The 18,010-nt window shown below is 52.3% G+C and overlaps 1 protein-coding gene across 1 annotated transcript; it reads left to right on the forward strand.

Annotated features, from left to right (window-relative positions):
- Nucleotides 1-1,603: 1,603 nt before the first annotated feature.
- On the forward strand, nucleotides 1,604-17,464 carry SLC5A11 (solute carrier family 5 member 11). The gene is made up of 15 exons (XM_078862371.1): nucleotides 1,604-1,719; nucleotides 3,584-3,655; nucleotides 5,041-5,145; nucleotides 5,897-5,956; nucleotides 6,607-6,711; nucleotides 6,892-6,997; nucleotides 7,140-7,220; nucleotides 7,431-7,636; nucleotides 8,962-9,097; nucleotides 9,614-9,721; nucleotides 9,865-10,015; nucleotides 10,930-11,098; nucleotides 12,573-12,788; nucleotides 14,131-14,311; nucleotides 14,765-17,464. The coding sequence occupies exons 2-15, from the start codon at nucleotides 3,587-3,589 to the stop codon at nucleotides 15,007-15,009; spliced, it is 1,938 nt and encodes a 645-aa protein (XP_078718497.1). The 5' UTR covers nucleotides 1,604-1,719; nucleotides 3,584-3,586; the 3' UTR covers nucleotides 15,010-17,464.
- Nucleotides 17,465-18,010: the final 546 nt, after the last annotated feature.

The following is an 18,010-nucleotide window of genomic DNA, read 5'->3' on the forward strand; positions in this document are numbered from 1 at the left end:
TGGGGTCTGCGTCAAGGGTTGCAAACTCTTACATGTTCAGTAAAAACATTCCATAACGTTCTTTTTCTAAAAATACACACTAATCATTGGCGATGTTTTTTTTTAGTTTTCACTCCTTTTATTTAATCGTCGCATTTATTTGTTAATTTCTTCGTTTTATTGTTCATTGTAAGCCCCCCCCCCCCAGAGAACATTGTGATCAAGAGAGATGATGTCTGCGACCACTGGGGCCAGAGCCATCTTGGGTCGTCGGGCTGTGTGGCTGCCTGGGTCGGACTTTGTGCTTCGGTGAAGACCGAGAGATAACATGCAGATGAGATTAGAGGAGCAGATAAGGGGACGGAGATGTACGTTGAACTTCCTTCGCGCCGTACGTAGCCAACCGCGCTCGTCAGAGGTGCGGGGAAAGGATAACAAACTTAACACAAAAATCCGTTTTAAATGAAAACTTTTAAATGACCCCAGTAGCGTGGATTTACAAGAAGGCCATACATGTTTGATAAAGTCGCGAATTGCAAGAGGCTCAAAGGACCGTGTTTGAGGCTACAATATCATTTTTGGGGGGGGGGGAGGATGTGACCATACTTCACCACGCTGGTCAATACGAGTTGGTGATGATACCCACCCGTCATGGACAGTGAGTGCCCTTCATCATACTCAGATGACAGCCCTCCCAAACTGAATCTAATAATGAATGAGGAACATATGCGCCTTAACAAGCAAAAATTATCTGTAATCCGTGTATACAACCTGCTATGGCATAGGATTCAAAAAGCAGCTAAATTATTATTTTTCAATTTAAAAGTGCATAGCTCCGACATTTGGAAGCTAGTGGCTTCCTAATGTCGGAAGGAAGAGCGTTCCAGATGGCTGCAGAAGTGCATCTGTGAAAGCGGGATGCGGTGACCGTGATGAGAGATGAAAGAACATAATATATGATAGACATATAGAGACGAGAGAAGATGAGCGGAGAAGATGAGAGTTGAGCCGATTGACCTTTGACACCTCGCACCCCCCCCCCTCCCCACAGTCAGGACCATTGCCCTGGGGTCGAGGTTTATTCTCTTGCCTCCCTTATTCCGTGACCAGCTTCATCAAAACCCAAATCACAAACATTCCAGTGCGACCAAAGGTTGCCGCCGTTTTGAATGTCGTACACGAGTGCGTGCTGCAGGCATAAACTAGGATCCAATAAAGAATGCTGTGGTATAATTTCACATCATACATATGCATGAGAGAGGTGGGGGTGGGGGGATGGAGGCCAGGATAAATGATTTATTTACACTTTACTCTTTAACCCTGGTTCCAGCGCGAGCGGGTGGCCGGGCACTGCACCACCGCCTCTCGATGTCGTGCGACCAGAGTGGTGACCGCACTCTCTGCTGGCTCCCAGCAACTGCAGCTGCTCCAGCTCCTTCAGTAGCTCCGGCGCAGCACAAGCGAACTCCGATGTGAACGAGGCGACGAGGCACCTTGAGCCCCCAGGAGCTCAATCCCACTCCCTCCACCGCTGCCTCCGCTGCGGCCACCGCCGCCGCTGAGATTCAAGGGGTGCAGGTCGCCATGGAGGTGCCGGGCCGAGCGGCCACGTCTCCCCGGCCGGGCCCCACCGTCGGCGTGCTGGCCACCGTGGGGGTCCTCGGGTCCCGGGGCCTCACGGGCGTGGACATAGCGGTGCTGGTGCTGTACTTCGTGTTCGTGCTGGCCGTGGGGCTGTGGGTGAGTGACGGCCACCGCGTCGAGCACGGCACCCTTGCGTCGTTTTCATCACATTTCATTTTCTCGTAAAACGGAGTTGAGTCGCGTGTTCTTGTGTTGAGGGTTAGGAGGCATTCGTAGCGGGTGCAGTTTCCATAAATGGATTGTTCCCCATGTCCACCAGCACGTCAGATTAGCATGGTTGGCTACGTACGGTGCGAAAGAAGTTAAAAATATGTACATACCAGCGCTCACGGGGCCTTGATTTATGTTGAGTGTTTACTGGTCACGCAATTCTTGATAAAGTTGTGCCGTAAAAAAATGTAATTGTTCACACGCGGCTTATCAGCACAAGTTAGGAAAAAGCGTGGACGCGCATTTATTATTAAGTAACCTTTTTCAACACGTGGTAGTTCTCAGATGTATTTAATTGGCGGATGCGGAAGCTGATGGGTAAACAATATTTTAACAAAATATATTTTACAATTAGTTCTCGTTACTCTTGTGTGCGTTTCCAAGTTTCGGCACGGTGCGTTTTAAATCCCTGCTGTGGTCACCTCACTTGAATGTACGGGGGATTATAGATAGGGCCTGTGAATCTCCAGACGGTAAGTTAAAGTTCTCCAAAGTTAAACGCCGCCGGGTGACTAATTATTCACATCCCTGTCGTGAGCTCAGCACTTTGTCGGCGGGGTTTAATTTCCGCCGGATAACATTCACTCAGCCACGGAAACTTACCGAATGAGCAATTATTACTTAATGAGTGAGCGGAGCAAAACTGAGTGATTGTTAACTTCTTTTATTTAATCGCCAAACTCTCCGTCCACTCTGTATGCACGCGGCATGGCAAGATGAGAGGACCATTTTGACTTAAAACTTTTGTGACTGCAGGAATTAATATTCTTGGTTCTTTCGGTAAAGTCACGTAGAAAAACATATAAGAATAAAATAAAATCAATTTTTATACAATTTTTTTTGAAAATAATAAAAGCAAAAAAAAAAACTATGAAAAAAGTAAAAGAAAGTAAAAAATAAATTTTGTGTTTTTTTGCTTTTATTATTTACAATGTAGAATGTTTTGTTTATCGAGTGACATAGAGATTCAGTGAGTTGCATAGAGGTACATAGAGATCCATAGAGTTGCATAGAGACTCATAGGCATACACTTTATTGTTCTTATCATTTCAGCTGCGACGGCCCCATTGATCTCAGCAGCTCTGTTACAAGGACGAACCGCAGCCTAAGATGGTCGGCAGTGGTGGCACTTACAGCGCATCGGAGGGTGGGAAAGTGCAAAATGTCAAGAGCAACAACAACAACAAATTACTAGAAACCCGCAAACAGTATAAACAGCAGTAAATAATGCTCGCATACAAATAAAACACAGCGCCCAAAACTCTTGAGCGGATGCTTGTAAATAGACCGCATATACAGCCTCGGACAGAACGGAGCGTGGTTATAGCATTCGTAGCAAGAGCGGCAGAGGTGATGGGGCAGCATGGCCCTAAAGCTCAAGAAGGCGGCGATACAAATGTTCGCGAGCGATGCAGTGGAATGTAAGCGCTCGCTGTTCTCCTGTGATGTATGCCGTTTGTCCGTGCGCGTGTGTTCATGTGCGTGCGTGTTTATGTGCGTGTGTTCGTGTGTGTTCGTGTGTGCACGTGCGCAAATTTACATGGGCATGTGTGTACTCTATGTTCGTTAGTGTTCATGTGCGTGTGTGTTTATGTGCGCATGTGTTCGTGTGTGCGCGTGTGCATGTGCGCAAGCGTACGCGTGTGTGTGTACTATATGTGCGTGTCTGTTCACGTGCCTGTGTTTTCATGTGCGTGCGTGTGTGTGTTCATGTGCGTGTGTGCGGCCGATTCCTCATCTCCACGCACAGTCCATGTGGAGGACCAAGCGGGGAACGGTGACCGGATACTTCTTGGCCGGGAAGAAGATGGTTTGGTGGACGGTGAGTTCCTACCGAACAAGTGACGTGGGTTGCCTCCTGCCCTGGGTTTGTCTGGGGTCATCCTCTTCTTTGAGGAGGTCGCTACCGTTCTGGGAAATCTCTCAGTCTTTCTCAGGATATTAAAAGTGCTTGTCATTTGCATTATACTACTACGAATTATTATAATAGACCACTTAAAACGATGCCTTTACATCCAGTTCTGCCCTCCTCTGATATTGTGAGATGTTCTCTTTCCCGTGACATGTACTGGTTGTTTGTTGTTGTTACACCTCATAGGTGGCAACCATAGACACGTTAGGGCATGCGAACGAACGTGCGACATCTGTTGTCGGGCTCAGAGCTTAATTCCAGTCGGGTTGTATCCGTGTCGGTGACCCAGAAAAATATCTCCTTCACTGCATCGAGTATCCCCTCGCCACGCGGCTGCAGCTACTGCCGGTCACTTGCGGCGCACACTCCGGTTTTACCAGCGACACGGAAAATGTCGAGGGGGAAACTAATCGACCGGGTCGTGCCAGATTTTCGACGGTTGAGCGAGTGACGCCGTACCGGACGATTCTAGGCCACGCGCTGCCTCGTTCATCGCAGTCGAGTCGTCGATGATCGTTAACTTGACCCGCGACTGCGATCATGACGGTGGAGACGGCATGGAAGAAGTAGGGAGGGTGGCCGGTGTGCAATTAGAAGCCTGGCGAGATTAGCAATGTTATGGTATAAATGTAAATAATTCACAGCCCGAGTCAATCCCCTGCTGGGTGAAGGCCTCCCCCGCTGTGCCAGACAACCGAGTTGTTTACAGACAGCCAAGTTGTTTACGCTTCTTCACCACGGCTTGCATCGGTGCGAGTGATACCTGACACAGCCTTGAGTGCCCTCTTCACCGATCCGCGTCGAGCAGCACGGTGAAGTACGGTCAATCAGCTCCGACGACGACCGACGCTGCGTTGGGGAGGCCTTCAGCTAGCAGTGGATTCATGGGATCATGGCCGATGGATGAGGCTGGTGACAGAATGGCAGTCAAGGGACGGAACAGCTCCAGGAGGACGGCCGCCGTGGAGACGGAGCGACGAGACGGGCGCCCGCGCAGCAGTGAGATGGACGGTAGCAGCACGGGGACCTTGAGTGATGGCGACAGCGTGGGGGGGGGGGGGGGCGGGGGTGCGGCCTTCATCCAGCAGTGGATAGACAATGGCTGATGATAGCTTATCTTACATCCAGTTCGCCAAACGTGCATGTGACGAGAGCGGTGGGATTTTCTCTGTGGCTGGAGATGAGCGTTGGAAACGGCGGCGGGCGGGGGGGGGGGGGGAGATGCGACCGATGCCGCGTGAGAGTCCCCCGAGCTGCCGGTGGGTTTGTGGTGTTCCCGTGCGTGCCGCGTGCAGGTCGGGGCCTCTCTCTTCGCCAGCAACGTGGGCAGCGGCCACTTCATGGGGCTCGCGGGCAGCGCCGCCGCCTCCGGCATCGCCGTGGCCGCCTACGAATTCAACGTCCGTTCCTCTCGGCACCCCCCCCCCCCCCCCGCTGATCCCGTTTTGCCAGCAGCGTAGGACGCGGTAGTGCAGCGTTGTTGGGGTGAAGTGACGCTGCCCCGACAGTTTTTGCCACCGGCGCTCTGAACAGATGTTTACGTTTGCCCGTGCCTAAAGCCGGCACCACCAGGGCCCCCAGCCAACCACCAGCATTGGCCTCCGCCTACCCCCCCCCCTCCCTCTTCGTAGCCCAACGCCTGGTGCCCTCTGGCCCACGGTCTCCGGTGCAGTTGCACTCCCTGTACACTCGAATGCTACACCATTGAGATTGGCCTGATGCAACACGGGCTGTTCGTGTGCACCTAATGTGTACTGTATTACAAAGACAAATACATCTCCCCCCCATATATAGCCCATAATAGACTGTTGGGGCGAGTGCCATGTACACACAAAGTACACATACACCCAAACGCAATTAGCACACATCATTATTAGTGTTGTGAATGCAACACACGCCCGCACGCATTGCGTCCACTTGTCTCACGTGACTATTGTGAGTGGTACTTGACTGGTACGTATGATGCGGAAAACTCACAGTTGGGGTGGTGGCTCATGCAAGGTGCTGGGCAGGGCGCCGTACAGGGCACTGCAGGTTGTCATGCAGGGAGCCATGCAGGGTTCTGTGCAGGGTGTTGTGCAAGGTGTTGTGTGCAGGGTGTTGTGTGCAGGGTGCCGTCCAGGGCCTCACTCTCCACGTGTCTCCCTACAGGGCATGTTCGTGGTGCTTCTGCTCGCCTGGGTCTTCCTGCCTATTTACATCGCATCCGGGGTAAGGCTCGTCACACTTGTAACCGACGGTTTTTGTTCGTGTTATTATTATTGTTGTTGCACACTCATCCTGCTGGGCCAGGGGACAGCCGCTTCATCAGCAGCGGCGTAGTGGGAAGGAGGGCCCCGAGTCTACCGACGAGTACCGGTCAGACGCCACTCGTCGACAATGCGCGATGGCACGGCCCGTCGCTGAGCACCTCCACCGAGTGGGCTGTGGTCGCGTTGGCTCCAGGTGTGGACGGGGTGGGGGGGGGACAGCTGCCCACGGGCCCTGGCCGGTACAGAGCCTCTTGAGCGGCAGGCCCCCGTGACGGCCGTCATGGCAGCCCGAAGCCGGGAAGACGAAGCGGTGGTGGGATGGCGGTGAGGAAGTGGTTCTCTGTGTCTTGGGTCGTCCTGTTCCTCACGCCATCACCGGGGCGAGTCCCAGTGTGGGACGTTGGTCCACACGGTGTGTCTCGACGACGAGCGGGCCCGTGGGATTAATAGACGCGCAGAGCTGTGCTAGGAATCCGTAGCTTCACGCCGTGCGTTATATCGATTTGCAGACCGCAGCCTGAGCGGTGACGGCATCTGCGGTGGGCATAGCCGAGCGGAGACAGAGTCACTGCTGCCATCTTTCTAATCGTGTCATCCCCCGCTGGGCAGGTGACCACGATGCCCGAATACCTGCAGAGGAGGTTTGGGAGCAAACGCATCCGCATTTACATCGCCGTCCTCTACCTCTTCATCTACATCTTCACCAAGATATCGGTAACAGCTCGTGGGCTCAACTGTGCACGCCATCCCTCCCGGCGCGCACCGACCTCCGGTCTCCTCGTCCCCATGGCGACACGGATGAGCGGCGAGCCGCCATCGAGAAGCGCTTCATAGCTCATCGGATTCTTTCGGCATGAATAAATATTCTGATTCTGCTTTCCCCCACTTCGCCAGGTGGACATGTACGCCGGCGCCGTATTCATCCAGCAGGCGCTAAACTGGAACCTCTACGTAGCGGTGGCGCTGCTCCTGGCCATCACGGCGCTCTACACCATCGGAGGTTCGTCGCGCGTTTCCACGACCCCCCCCCCCCACCCTCCTCCCCCAGCCCCAGCATAGACGTTGGCACTGTGTTGTGCTGGGGGGGCCCTGCGTTGTTCTGTCGGTTCACCGACCGTGACCTCCGTGCGATCCCCTCCCAGGTGGCCTGGCCGCCGTCATCTACACCGACACGCTGCAGACGCTGATCATGTTCATCGGAGCGCTCATTCTCATGGGATACAGTGAGTGGCAGTTTGTTTCCAAAGTCAAAGATAACCTGAACTCCTGACGCGGTGAACAACGTAGCGCATCCCCGCAGATGCCCCCCGTCAAGCCAGCTTGCATAGAGGTCAGCCTGTCAAACACTCTCCAGGCTCAGCCCTTAACTAGGCCTCCGAGACATGTTGCCAGCGAGCCGGCCGTGACGGGCGTTGCCCAATCCTTCCCGTCAGGTTTCTGGAACATCGGCGGCTATGAGAACCTGTACGAGCGCTACTTCCTGGCGATCCCCACGCGGCGGGACCCCAACTCGACGTGCGGGATCCCGCGCGAGGATGCCTTCCACATGTTCCGCGACCCCGTGACCTCCGACCTGCCGTGGCCCGCCGTCATCGTCGGCATGAGCATCCCGTCCATCTGGTACTGGTGCACCGACCAGGTACGGTGGCGGCGGCCTCCAGATGGGCGGTGGCGTCGGGTGACTTCAGAACGTAGTTTCGTTCAGCTTGGGCGCTGGTGACGCACATGAGCTGCCTGTGGTCCGGCACTGCGGAGGTGGCAGCGGTGGGTCGGTGGATCACCGCACGAATGTTGTGAAACTCCCTTCCCGTGGGAGTTGAGGAGGAAGCCGTACCCTGGCTCGCCAGAAGAAGGCGGTACGGCAAATGTGGAGTCCACTTGTTTCATCTGCATGGGATACAGAGTGCTTCGCCCACGGGCGTGTGGGTTTTCTCCGGATGCTCCAGTTTCCTCCAACATCAATTGGCTGATATACATCTTAATATATAGAGGACCGCAGAGCTTGGGAAATTGTTGGTGCCGGCTCACCGTGTGGCTGCCTTCTCGCTCGTCTGTGGTTCCCCCCCTCACGGCTCTGAGTCGTTCTCTCTTCGATGACCGTGCGCGTGAAAAATGTAAATGATTACCAAATCGGTAGTTCATGAGGTAACGGTTTGTAAAATATTTATGTTTATAAACAGGCTGAATAATACGTTTGTTAAAGGGCAGTTCACACAACGTTGCAATCATCACTCATGAGTCGGCAAATTTATTTCACATCCAAATTTATTTGAAAATAACCTTTCCCGTTCGCCACCTGACAGTGTCGTTTGAATTCCTCTGACACTCTCCCATAGTCGGAAAGCTTGACGTAGAGTAGCGGAATAGTGTTTTCAACTGTTTCCAGGAACTAAAAAAAAGTAGCTTTTAAAAGCTTCTGGTGGCCGTGAGCTTGAGAGAGTGATTATACTCTCCTTCATTATTTTGATGTTGCCGTGCATCAGTGACTTAAAAGAAATGCCATCCATTTGAAAATGCGTCTCGAGCATTGCCCTGAGACATGGACGGCACGGAAGGAGATTGCGGCGCTCACGAGCTGGTGGCGCGAGGTGTAAAGCAAACCGAGAAAAAGCTCAGGACTCCAAGTGGCTCAAAGGGCCACGGATTCATGAAATGCATAGGGGTGTACCAAATACTCAAATCAGCTCAAACTCATATCCTTAATAAACATCTCGTACATCTAATTACATGAATTGTAATTTGTTTATTAACTGAAAAACGTTGCAGGTAACTGCGACTTCTGGTACACAGTATAACGTTTGTCGGCACGTGATGCCCCCATCCCCCCACCGATTGGCTCGCGCCGCCACCGGTGGTGCTGCTGGGCGCGGAACAATTTCCGTTGTCACGTGGTGAGCCTCCACGTGCGGCGAGTGTCCACGTGCGGCACGGACACGGCGAGCCTTGCCCTCCACTCTCCGGCAGGTCATAGTTCAGAGGTCGCTGTCCGCCAAGAACCTCTCGCACGCCAAGGGCGCCTCCCTCTTTGCCTCCTCAATGAAGGTGCTGCCCCTCTTCATGATGGTCTTCCCGGGAATGATCAGCCGCGTGCTCTTCACCGGTGAGTTGCGCCACGGGCAGTGACTGTGAGCGATGTGGGGGGCTGCTTTACAGTCTGTGCTGGAAATAAAACTAAAAAACTATTTTTATTTTTCCAGGTAAGGCCTACTGAGCTATGTAGCTCTTTTCTCAGAAGCGACTTGGCCACAAATTATAGCTCAACGAAGTGGCATATGGCGTGGAAATTTATAGCAGCCAAATACTCTTAAACGTATGTTTCTAAATGTGGAGAGAGTGGTCAGCGCACTGCCCTATGAACCTGGAGTCCTTATTTCGATCCCTGCTTACGGCCAACATGAGTGACGATTATCTGAATAAGTTCTGGGCCTCCTCTAGGTCGAATGAGTCCCTGGTACGGTGTGTAATAAACAAGACGACTCGGGAGACAAAGGCGGCCAGGCGTGGTGCTGGCCACCCACACCCTCGCACGCCGTGCGGGCCTTCATTGGTGCTCGCTAACAGCACTTGCCCCAACAGTCTGTTAAGGCTACACGGGGGATCTTTGTCTCTTGTCCAGAGGAGGTGGCGTGCGTGGACCCCGAGGTGTGCGAGGCCGTGTGCCAGAACCGCGTGAGCTGCACCGACATTGCCTACCCCAAGCTCGTCATGGAGCTGCTGCCGGAGGGTGAGCGCTGCCCAGCGATTCAAGCGCTTTAATTTACGGTCATACACTACGTGTATTGCAGTACATTGTACAACTTCGTGAGTTCCTGTGGTACACGACCTCGCAGCGTCCCCGTGTCCCCCTCACCGTGTGCCCCACTTCAGGGCTCCGCGGGCTGATGATGTCGGTGATGATCGCCGCGCTCATGTCCTCGCTCACCTCCATCTTCAACTCCTCCAGCACCATCTTCACCATGGACCTGTGGCGTTACATCCGCCCGCGCGCCTCCGAGCGCGAGCTCATGATCGTCGGCAGGTCTCCACGCTTGGCGCGCACCCACACCTCGCGCCGTCGTGTGCCTCTCTTCCTGGGTTTTCTGGACGAGCGCCACCCTGGCCCCCGCCCCACCGATCATTTACTTGTCCGTTAATTTTTTTTTAAACAACGGGGCCCTTGCCAGCTTGTTTCCTGCAAGGTCACGCGAGTGGAAAGTACTTTTCGTTGCCCAGAAGAAACAAAACATCTCCGTAAGTGCTGCCGATATCGTCGGATATCGAAAGCTAAGCAGATTTGAGGTCGGTTAATGTTTGGATTGGTGACCAAAAGGGCTTGCCCAGGTGTTGTCGTCACGTGGCTTTGAAAGTCTTGCCAAAAGATGACAATGTTAAGTGCCCCCCCCCCAAAACACTCTAATCGCTGCATCGTGCGCTTCCAGATGTGCTTCTGCAGCCATCTGGAACACTCTTCCTTCCGATATTAGGAAGCCACTGGACCTATGCACTTAAATCTATTCGAAAACTAATTTTTTTCGAAATGCTTTTTGTGTTTAGTTTGTTGTCCTTCCCCCGCACCTCCGATTAGCACGATTGGCTACGTACGGTACGTAAGAAGTTCAACGTACATACAGCACAACAATCTCAGGCTCTCCTGAATTAGCCTCTACTGGGTAAATAATTAGCATTTCATTACACATTCGCATTTCATTACACATTCGTTTAAACTAATTTACATTTAAATCAGCGGCTTTTTCCGCGTGTGAGTCTGCTAAGCTTCCAAACATCCCGGTTTGGTCTGGACAGTCCCAGTTTCAGAAAGACTGTCCCGGTGTCCAAAGCACAGCGTGCCTATGCATTTGCCGCAGGGTGTTTGTGCGTGTGCTGCAGGGTGTTTGTGCGTGTGCCGCAGGGTGTTTGTGCGTGTGCTGCAGGGTGTTTGTGCGTGTGCTGCAGGGTGTTTGTGCTGGTGCTCGTCGTGGTGTCCATCGTCTGGATCCCCGTGGTCCAGGCCAGCCAGGGCGGGCAGCTCTTCTTCTACATCCAGGCCATCAGCTCCTACCTGCAGCCGCCCGTCGCCATCGCGTTCATGCTGGCCTGCGCCTGGAGGCGGGCCAACGAGACCGTACGCACAACGCACGTACACACACACAAAGACAAAGACAAAGATCCCCCCCAAACCCCGTATAGCCTTAACAGACTGTTGGGGCAAGTGCTATTTGCGAGCACCTATGAAGGCCGGCGCGGCACACGAGGGGGTTGGTGGCCAGGATCACGCCCGACCGCCTTTCTCTTCCGAATGACAATATTTTACACACTGCATCAGGTACTCATTTGAGGCTGAGTCAACCTAAAAGAGGCCCGCGACCGGTTTGAATATTTGTCACTGAGGTTTGCTTTGAGCAGGAATCGAACTCAGATTGCCGGGTTTATCGCACGGTGTGGTAACCACTGCACCACCGCTCTCAACGGTAGACAGACCCACACTCGGACACACACCCACCAAGATCCGCCGTATAGCCTCTAACATACATAACAACAACAACCGCCATTCGCTAAGTGCCAGTGACGTCACCCCGGCGCCTGTGCCAGGCGAAGTGTCGAAGTGGATTTTTGCTGTTTCTGGAGGAACCCTGAGGGGTTCATATTTTTTGGTTCTTTCGGTAAAGTCACGTAGATAGAAAATAAATAAAAAATAAAAGTTACATTTCATCCTTTTCTCTCCGCCCGATGAAGACTGCTTGTGTTGCGATCGAAACGTCGTGGGTTTTTTTTGCTTTTTTTTTTATTTTTATTTTATTGAATTTCATTTTCTATCTACGTGAATTTACCAAAAGAACCCGAGGGGTTCCTCCAGAAACAGTTCTGCCAGACAGACGTACACATGCACGCACAAATATATCGACACACATTGACCCAGACACATGCAAACATGCTCACATACGCACACACATGCAAAACGCACAAAATACAAAGACGTAAATACACACAAGTGCAAGCAACATCTGCGATGGCTCACTGCTTACGAATCCACGACTCGACAAACGTATCATGGGACCTCTTTGCCAGTACCAAAATACAAGAATAGGTTTTTCCCCTTTTTTCTGGCAACAAAACTGAAACGCATTCGAGCCTAGAGTTGGTGACTGCGAGTACCGCAGAACATACGCGCGCACGCACGTACGTATCTTTAACTTCTGTCGCACCGTACGAAAGCCCGGACTAGGCCATAGGAAAGCAGTCCGTAGGGCAATTGCCCAATGGGGTGGTCCATTCCGAGGGCCAGTGAGCCGGTCAGTGTAGAGAAATTGCAAAAATGTGTCCGCTTCATTGCTCATTTGCGCCCTCAGTTGGCATTAAGTTCCCAAAGATTCCGCCTCACCGACCCATTTGTTTTTTGGGTCCAGTCCAAATGGGCCAATGAGATCGCACGGCAAAATCACGCTAATACGTCACATTGCAAATCTAGCTACTAGTACTACAACAGCTTATTGCACAACAACGATAAAACAAATATAATTGTCCAAAGCCCGAATTTGGCCTTGCGTGCTAATCGGAGAACGGCCGCAAACCGCGGTTCCGACACGTGCCGAGCGCAGGGCACGTTCTGGGGCCTCATGGTGGGCCTTGCGGTCGGCCTCACGCGCATGGTCCTCGACTTCGTGTACCCCGAGCCGGGCTGCGGCGAAGAGGACACGCGCCCGTCCGTCACGCGCTACGTGCACTACCTCTACTTCTCCATGCTCCTCTCCTTCATCACCCTCGTGGTCATCGTGGCCGTCAGCCTCGCCACCGACGCGCCCACGCCCGAGCAGGTGACAGGACCGTTGCAGGGGGCGGCGTGCGCGAGTGCGGTTGGCCCGTACGTTCCTGAGATTTCCATGAGGCTTCCGCATTGTTTAAAGGCCCCCCCCCCCCCAGTAATGTACGTTGTACATTGGTTGGTACAGGTGGCCATAGTAAACTAAAACGAAACTATTTTTACTTTGGTAATAGGTTTTTACCCTTTCAACTGGTACAAAAACTGACACCTTTATACAAGGCATCGTGTTTGCAATAACCACAACACAAGCAGTCAAAAGGCAAACAAAAATAAACAACTCTGATGATGATAACGATATGCACTGTCCTTGAAGTTGATTGGTCCACACCCGAGACAGCTTTTCTTAGAGCCTAGTCTCCATTGGTGTTGGACCAGATGACGCCAAAAGCGTACAACTCAAAGACAGCGCACTATCAGAGTATTGAGAGCTCGGGGTAAGCATTTACACTATGAGACCTCCTTTACCAGTGGCAAAATATAGTAATAGGTTTTTACCAGTTAAAAGGGTAAAAACCTATTACTATATTTTGCCACTGGTAAAGGAGGTCTCATAGTGTAAATATGTTTACTTAACCAGGTAAGGGCCATTGAGCTGAATAGCTCTTTTTCAGAAGCGACCTGCCACAAATGATAGCTCAACGAAGTGGCTTATCATCTGGAAATGTATAGCAGCCAAACTCTCTAAACGCGTGATGTTGATTCGAAATGTGGAGAGAAAAACCGCAGGACCTGGAGAAAAATCCACGCGACCACGGTGATAACATGCAAACTCTAAATATACAGGCATCAGGGTTGGGAACGAACCCATGACCACCTGTATACCAGGCGAGGTAGTTAACATTTTGCCACCGTGGGGCCATGTACAGCACAATAACAATGGATTTTTCTGCACGACCCTCTTCCAGTCACATTGCTGCAAACCAGAATCCTTTGAAATAATTATCGAATGCCCGTATAAAGCGTTTCTCTGTTACGAAAGAGAGCATCAAAACAGTGCATGTCTTAATGCGCTGGCCAGTGATAAGCACGCATAGCACAGCATAAATTTACTTTTTTAAAAGTAAGGTTTATTTAAAAAACAGAAATGAATATGGCAAAGGAACTAAAATGTTCTGGGCCAATTAGTTAAAGGGGGGGGGGAGTCACAAGACATCTGGCCACCCTGCCATTTGCTGCACTGCCTCCCATCCAAGGGCCCCCTCCAGGCTCAAACGCCTGCTTAGCTTCCCGGGATGTGGCGAGAGCGGTCGCACCGTTGCGGGGCGGTCGGTTCGTAGGCCGCCAGTAACGCCGGGGGGGGGGGGTGTCGCTGCATCCGCGCCGTGTGCCGACAGCTGGTGCGGCTCACGTGGTTCACGCGGAACGACAAGCCCCTCGCGCCGGCGGAGGACCGGAATGGCAACGACGCCCGCGTCATCGCCGCCGACGCAGACGCCGCCGGGGGGACCGAGAAAGTGTCGTTTCGCGACGACGCGTCCATCGCGCAGGGCGACTCGGAGCCCACGCGAGACGGAGGTGAGTCGCGGTGGAGTCGCCACGGTGGAGTCGCTGGAGTAGCATGGGGGAGAGGTTTGAAAAATGTGCGGTTTCAATGTGAATCCCGTAAGAAACTCAGAACACACTATAACGCTTTTAATCCTAAAGAAAAATCCTACAAAGCGCTATAACCCTTTAATCGCAAGTAATACTCCTGTTAGACGATATAAAGCTTTTTATCCAAAATACAAATTCTATAACGCACTCCAACACTTTTAATCTCAAATAAAAATCCTATAAAGCGCTACAACACTTTTTTGACGGCAAAACCAAAGCATTTAGCCACACCATTTGCAAATGTGTTGCGAGAGTTAATCCGACGACCACTGGTTTGGGGAACTTTGCATTAACGCCCCGTCGTCAGTCGAGGTGACTCACTCAGCCACCACCACCGTGCCCCCCCCCCCGCTCCCCCCCCCACCGTGCGCGCAGCTTCCGACGGCAGCTTGCCCCGGCGCCGGCCACTGTGGAAGCGGGCGCTGCTGTGGTTCTGCGGCTTGGACGGGCCGTCGAGCTCGGGCGTCGGCACGGAGCAGCGGGGCTACGAGGCGCCGCTGCCACCCGTGGGGGACGTCGAGGCCGCCCTGTACGAGGGTCCCAGGGCGAGGCGCCTCATGAACTCGTGCCTCCTCGTCTGGATGTCCGCCGGCATCTTCCTCTGGGCCTACTTCGGCTGACGGCACCTCCCCGTCGTCCCGGCGCAGAGGGGGGGGGAGTTACACTAACGAGGATGGATTAGCGGCGTCGGCGCCGTGGCCCTCTGCTGACGTTGAGTGAAAAAAAAACAATTTTTTTTATTTACCAGGTAAGGCCCTCTGAGCTATTGAGCCCTTTTTCAAAAGAAACCTGGCCACACAAATGTTAGCTCACCGAAGTGGCTTATCATCATGTGGAATGTCATAGCAGCCAAATACTCTAAACGCGTGATGTTGATTCAAAATGTGGAGGGAAAAAACCAGAAGGCACGGAGAAAAATCCACACGACCATGGGGAGAGAAAACACGCAAACTCCAAATGTACAGCAGCAGGCGTCAGGGTCGGGATCGAACCCACGACCTCCTGTACACCCGGCGAGGTAGTTAACATCTCGCCACCCTGGCGACCATCCTTTGGGACAGCGTTGCCGGCTCGGCGATTTTGTCGCTAGATCGTGCGACTTTTTGGGGGTTTCCCTAGAGATGACATTTTGTCGAAGTGATTAGCGACAAAATCCAGCGACTTTCTGGGGCGAGGGACATGATGCGGACTTGGGAGCGATTCCAGGCGAGTGTGAAGGATCATGTATCGATTCACAGTTTGTAACGCTCGGGAGATTGTTTTGTGACACTTCATGAGGCCTCTCCAGCGACATTAATGACTCCTTTTGTAAATTATATTTGTGATATTTTTACGATGCAAAACGTGCCTTCGTTTGTGTTCTAAAAGTCGGCGGCCGTTTTAGCAGCTGTGCGATCGTACCGTTGTGAAGTGTACAACAATGACGTACAAGTCGTCTGTGTGCGTGAGCGTGCGGTGCTCTGTTGTGGGTAGTGTAGCGGTTTGCACGCTACGCTTCGAACCCAGCCACCCGAGTTCGATTCCCGCTCGCAGCCAACATCAGTCACGATTATCTGAACCGGTCCTGGGCCTCCCCGAGGTCGTCCCAGCCTCAAATGATTACCTGGTGTGGTGTGTAAACATCGCCATTCGGGAAACAAAGGTGGCCGGGCGTTGTGCTGGCCACCCACCCCCACACGCGCTGTACCGGCCTTCATAGGTGCTCACTAACAGCACTTGCCCGAGTCGTCTGTTTCTATATGGCGGATATTTGTTTTTGTTTGTGGTGCTGTATACCCATGTCACACCTGGGTAAGTTGTAACTAATTGCTGCGTTGTGGTTCGGAATCGAGCACAGCTGGGTTGCAGGAGCGATGAGACCCAGCGTGAGTCCAGGAAAGGGCTCCAATTTGTGCGTTTTATTGTTTGTGACCTTTTGAGCCAGTTGGCCAGATGCGGGCTAGGCCTTAGCCCACTTTCACCCGGGTAACCAGAGAGCATCGACCTACATATTCCCTGACTTATCACTAAAATAGCTACAAATACATTTAAAGATGCAATAAAAAAAAATAAGAATGAATCACCATGTTTTAAAAACCTTAAATAACTTCTCATACTTTCTGGGACACTATTCCGATATCAAACAACCAGGCTATGTAAAAGACCAATGCTGCGCACATAACGCAGCATTCGCTCGACCTGCATTTGCGTGCCCTCTGTTGCAGCTCGGAAGCACTGAGACACGCTTCAGCCTGCGGACAGTGGCACGCATTCGGAGCAGATCCACTGGACGACTTGGCAGTGGCTATTATGTACTTCACGTTTGTCAGGTGGTGTATTTTTGCCAGCTCTTCAAATCTGGTCGTGGACTTCATTTGTCTAAATTACATCTGAGAATTAATACGGTTTGTCTTATCATGAATTGAAAAATAAATTACTGTCTACGAGAAGTGGCGGTGGCAGAGTTGGCACCGCTGAGATCCTGGGTTCGAATCCAGGCAGCCAACTGTGGGTTAAACCGGGTTCCCAAGTACGGTATTATGGCGAGTTGATGGCCACCAACGACTACACTTTGGATACATTCCAGCTGTCATTTAAATTATTGGTTTGACTGCCGTGCGACACAAATATTACTACTGTCTGCGGTGCTGTCCCCTACGTACGGTGTGGACCCCAGAGGTCACTGGAAGAGATCTCTCTCTCTCACTTCTGTGATGTCCACTTCCGCGAGGCCTTCTCTCACACGAAAGGTCGCACGGCTCTGCGAGAGATCCGAACGGATGCTCCATCTCTTGGCAACACGTAGATTCAAAATCTGCTTAACATTAAAAAGGGAGTCTCAACAACTGATTGAGTCCTTTTTCGTTTAGCCTCATGTGGTAACTGTGTACAGAGAGAGAGAGCCAGGTTCTTATGCTGATGAAATGGCTTAGAAGCATTGCCATGGTGATTTGCCGCACCCTTCGTGACGGAGACATGGGTTTCATTGGGATGAAAACGAACACTCGAACGGTGCATTAAGCCGTCGCGTGGCGCGGAGCCGAGTCCTGTGCCCAGGGAGGAGGGAACATCTCTGATATTTTAACGAATGCACCTATCCACGCTACAAATAAACATTAATGAGTCAATAACGTGTCGATTCCAACATAAACACACGTACAGTATACAAGCGCACAAAGACACTGACATCACTGCGCCCTGGCATCAGCAAAGCGCACGATCACAACACCCGGAGTCGCCACGATAGCCCAGGGGCCGCGCATTGGAGAACCAGAGACTCAAGCTCAGGAGCCAACAACGGAGGTCTCCCAGACTCTGAGAATCTCCCAGACTCTGAGAATCTCCCAGACTCTGGAAATTTCCCAGACTCTGAGAATCTCCCAGACTCTGAGAATCTCCCAGACTCTGAGAATCTCCCAGACTCTGAGAATCTCCCAGAATCTGAGAATCTCCCAGACTCTGAGAATCTCCCAGACTCTGAGAATCTCTGACACGGCTCGGAAACTCCTGGACCCTGGCGCCCCGAACAATCGAGACCTCCAAGACGCGGAACCCTACAGCCTTGACTTCGGTATCCTCAGACCACGAGATCAAAGCCCTCCCCAACTCGCGAGACCAAGGACCAGGGGACTCTACCAGCTG

This window comes from Lampetra fluviatilis, chromosome 1 (assembly GCF_964198595.1).
Source record: "Lampetra fluviatilis chromosome 1, kcLamFluv1.1, whole genome shotgun sequence".
Classification (NCBI taxonomy): domain Eukaryota; kingdom Metazoa; phylum Chordata; class Hyperoartia; order Petromyzontiformes; family Petromyzontidae; genus Lampetra; species Lampetra fluviatilis.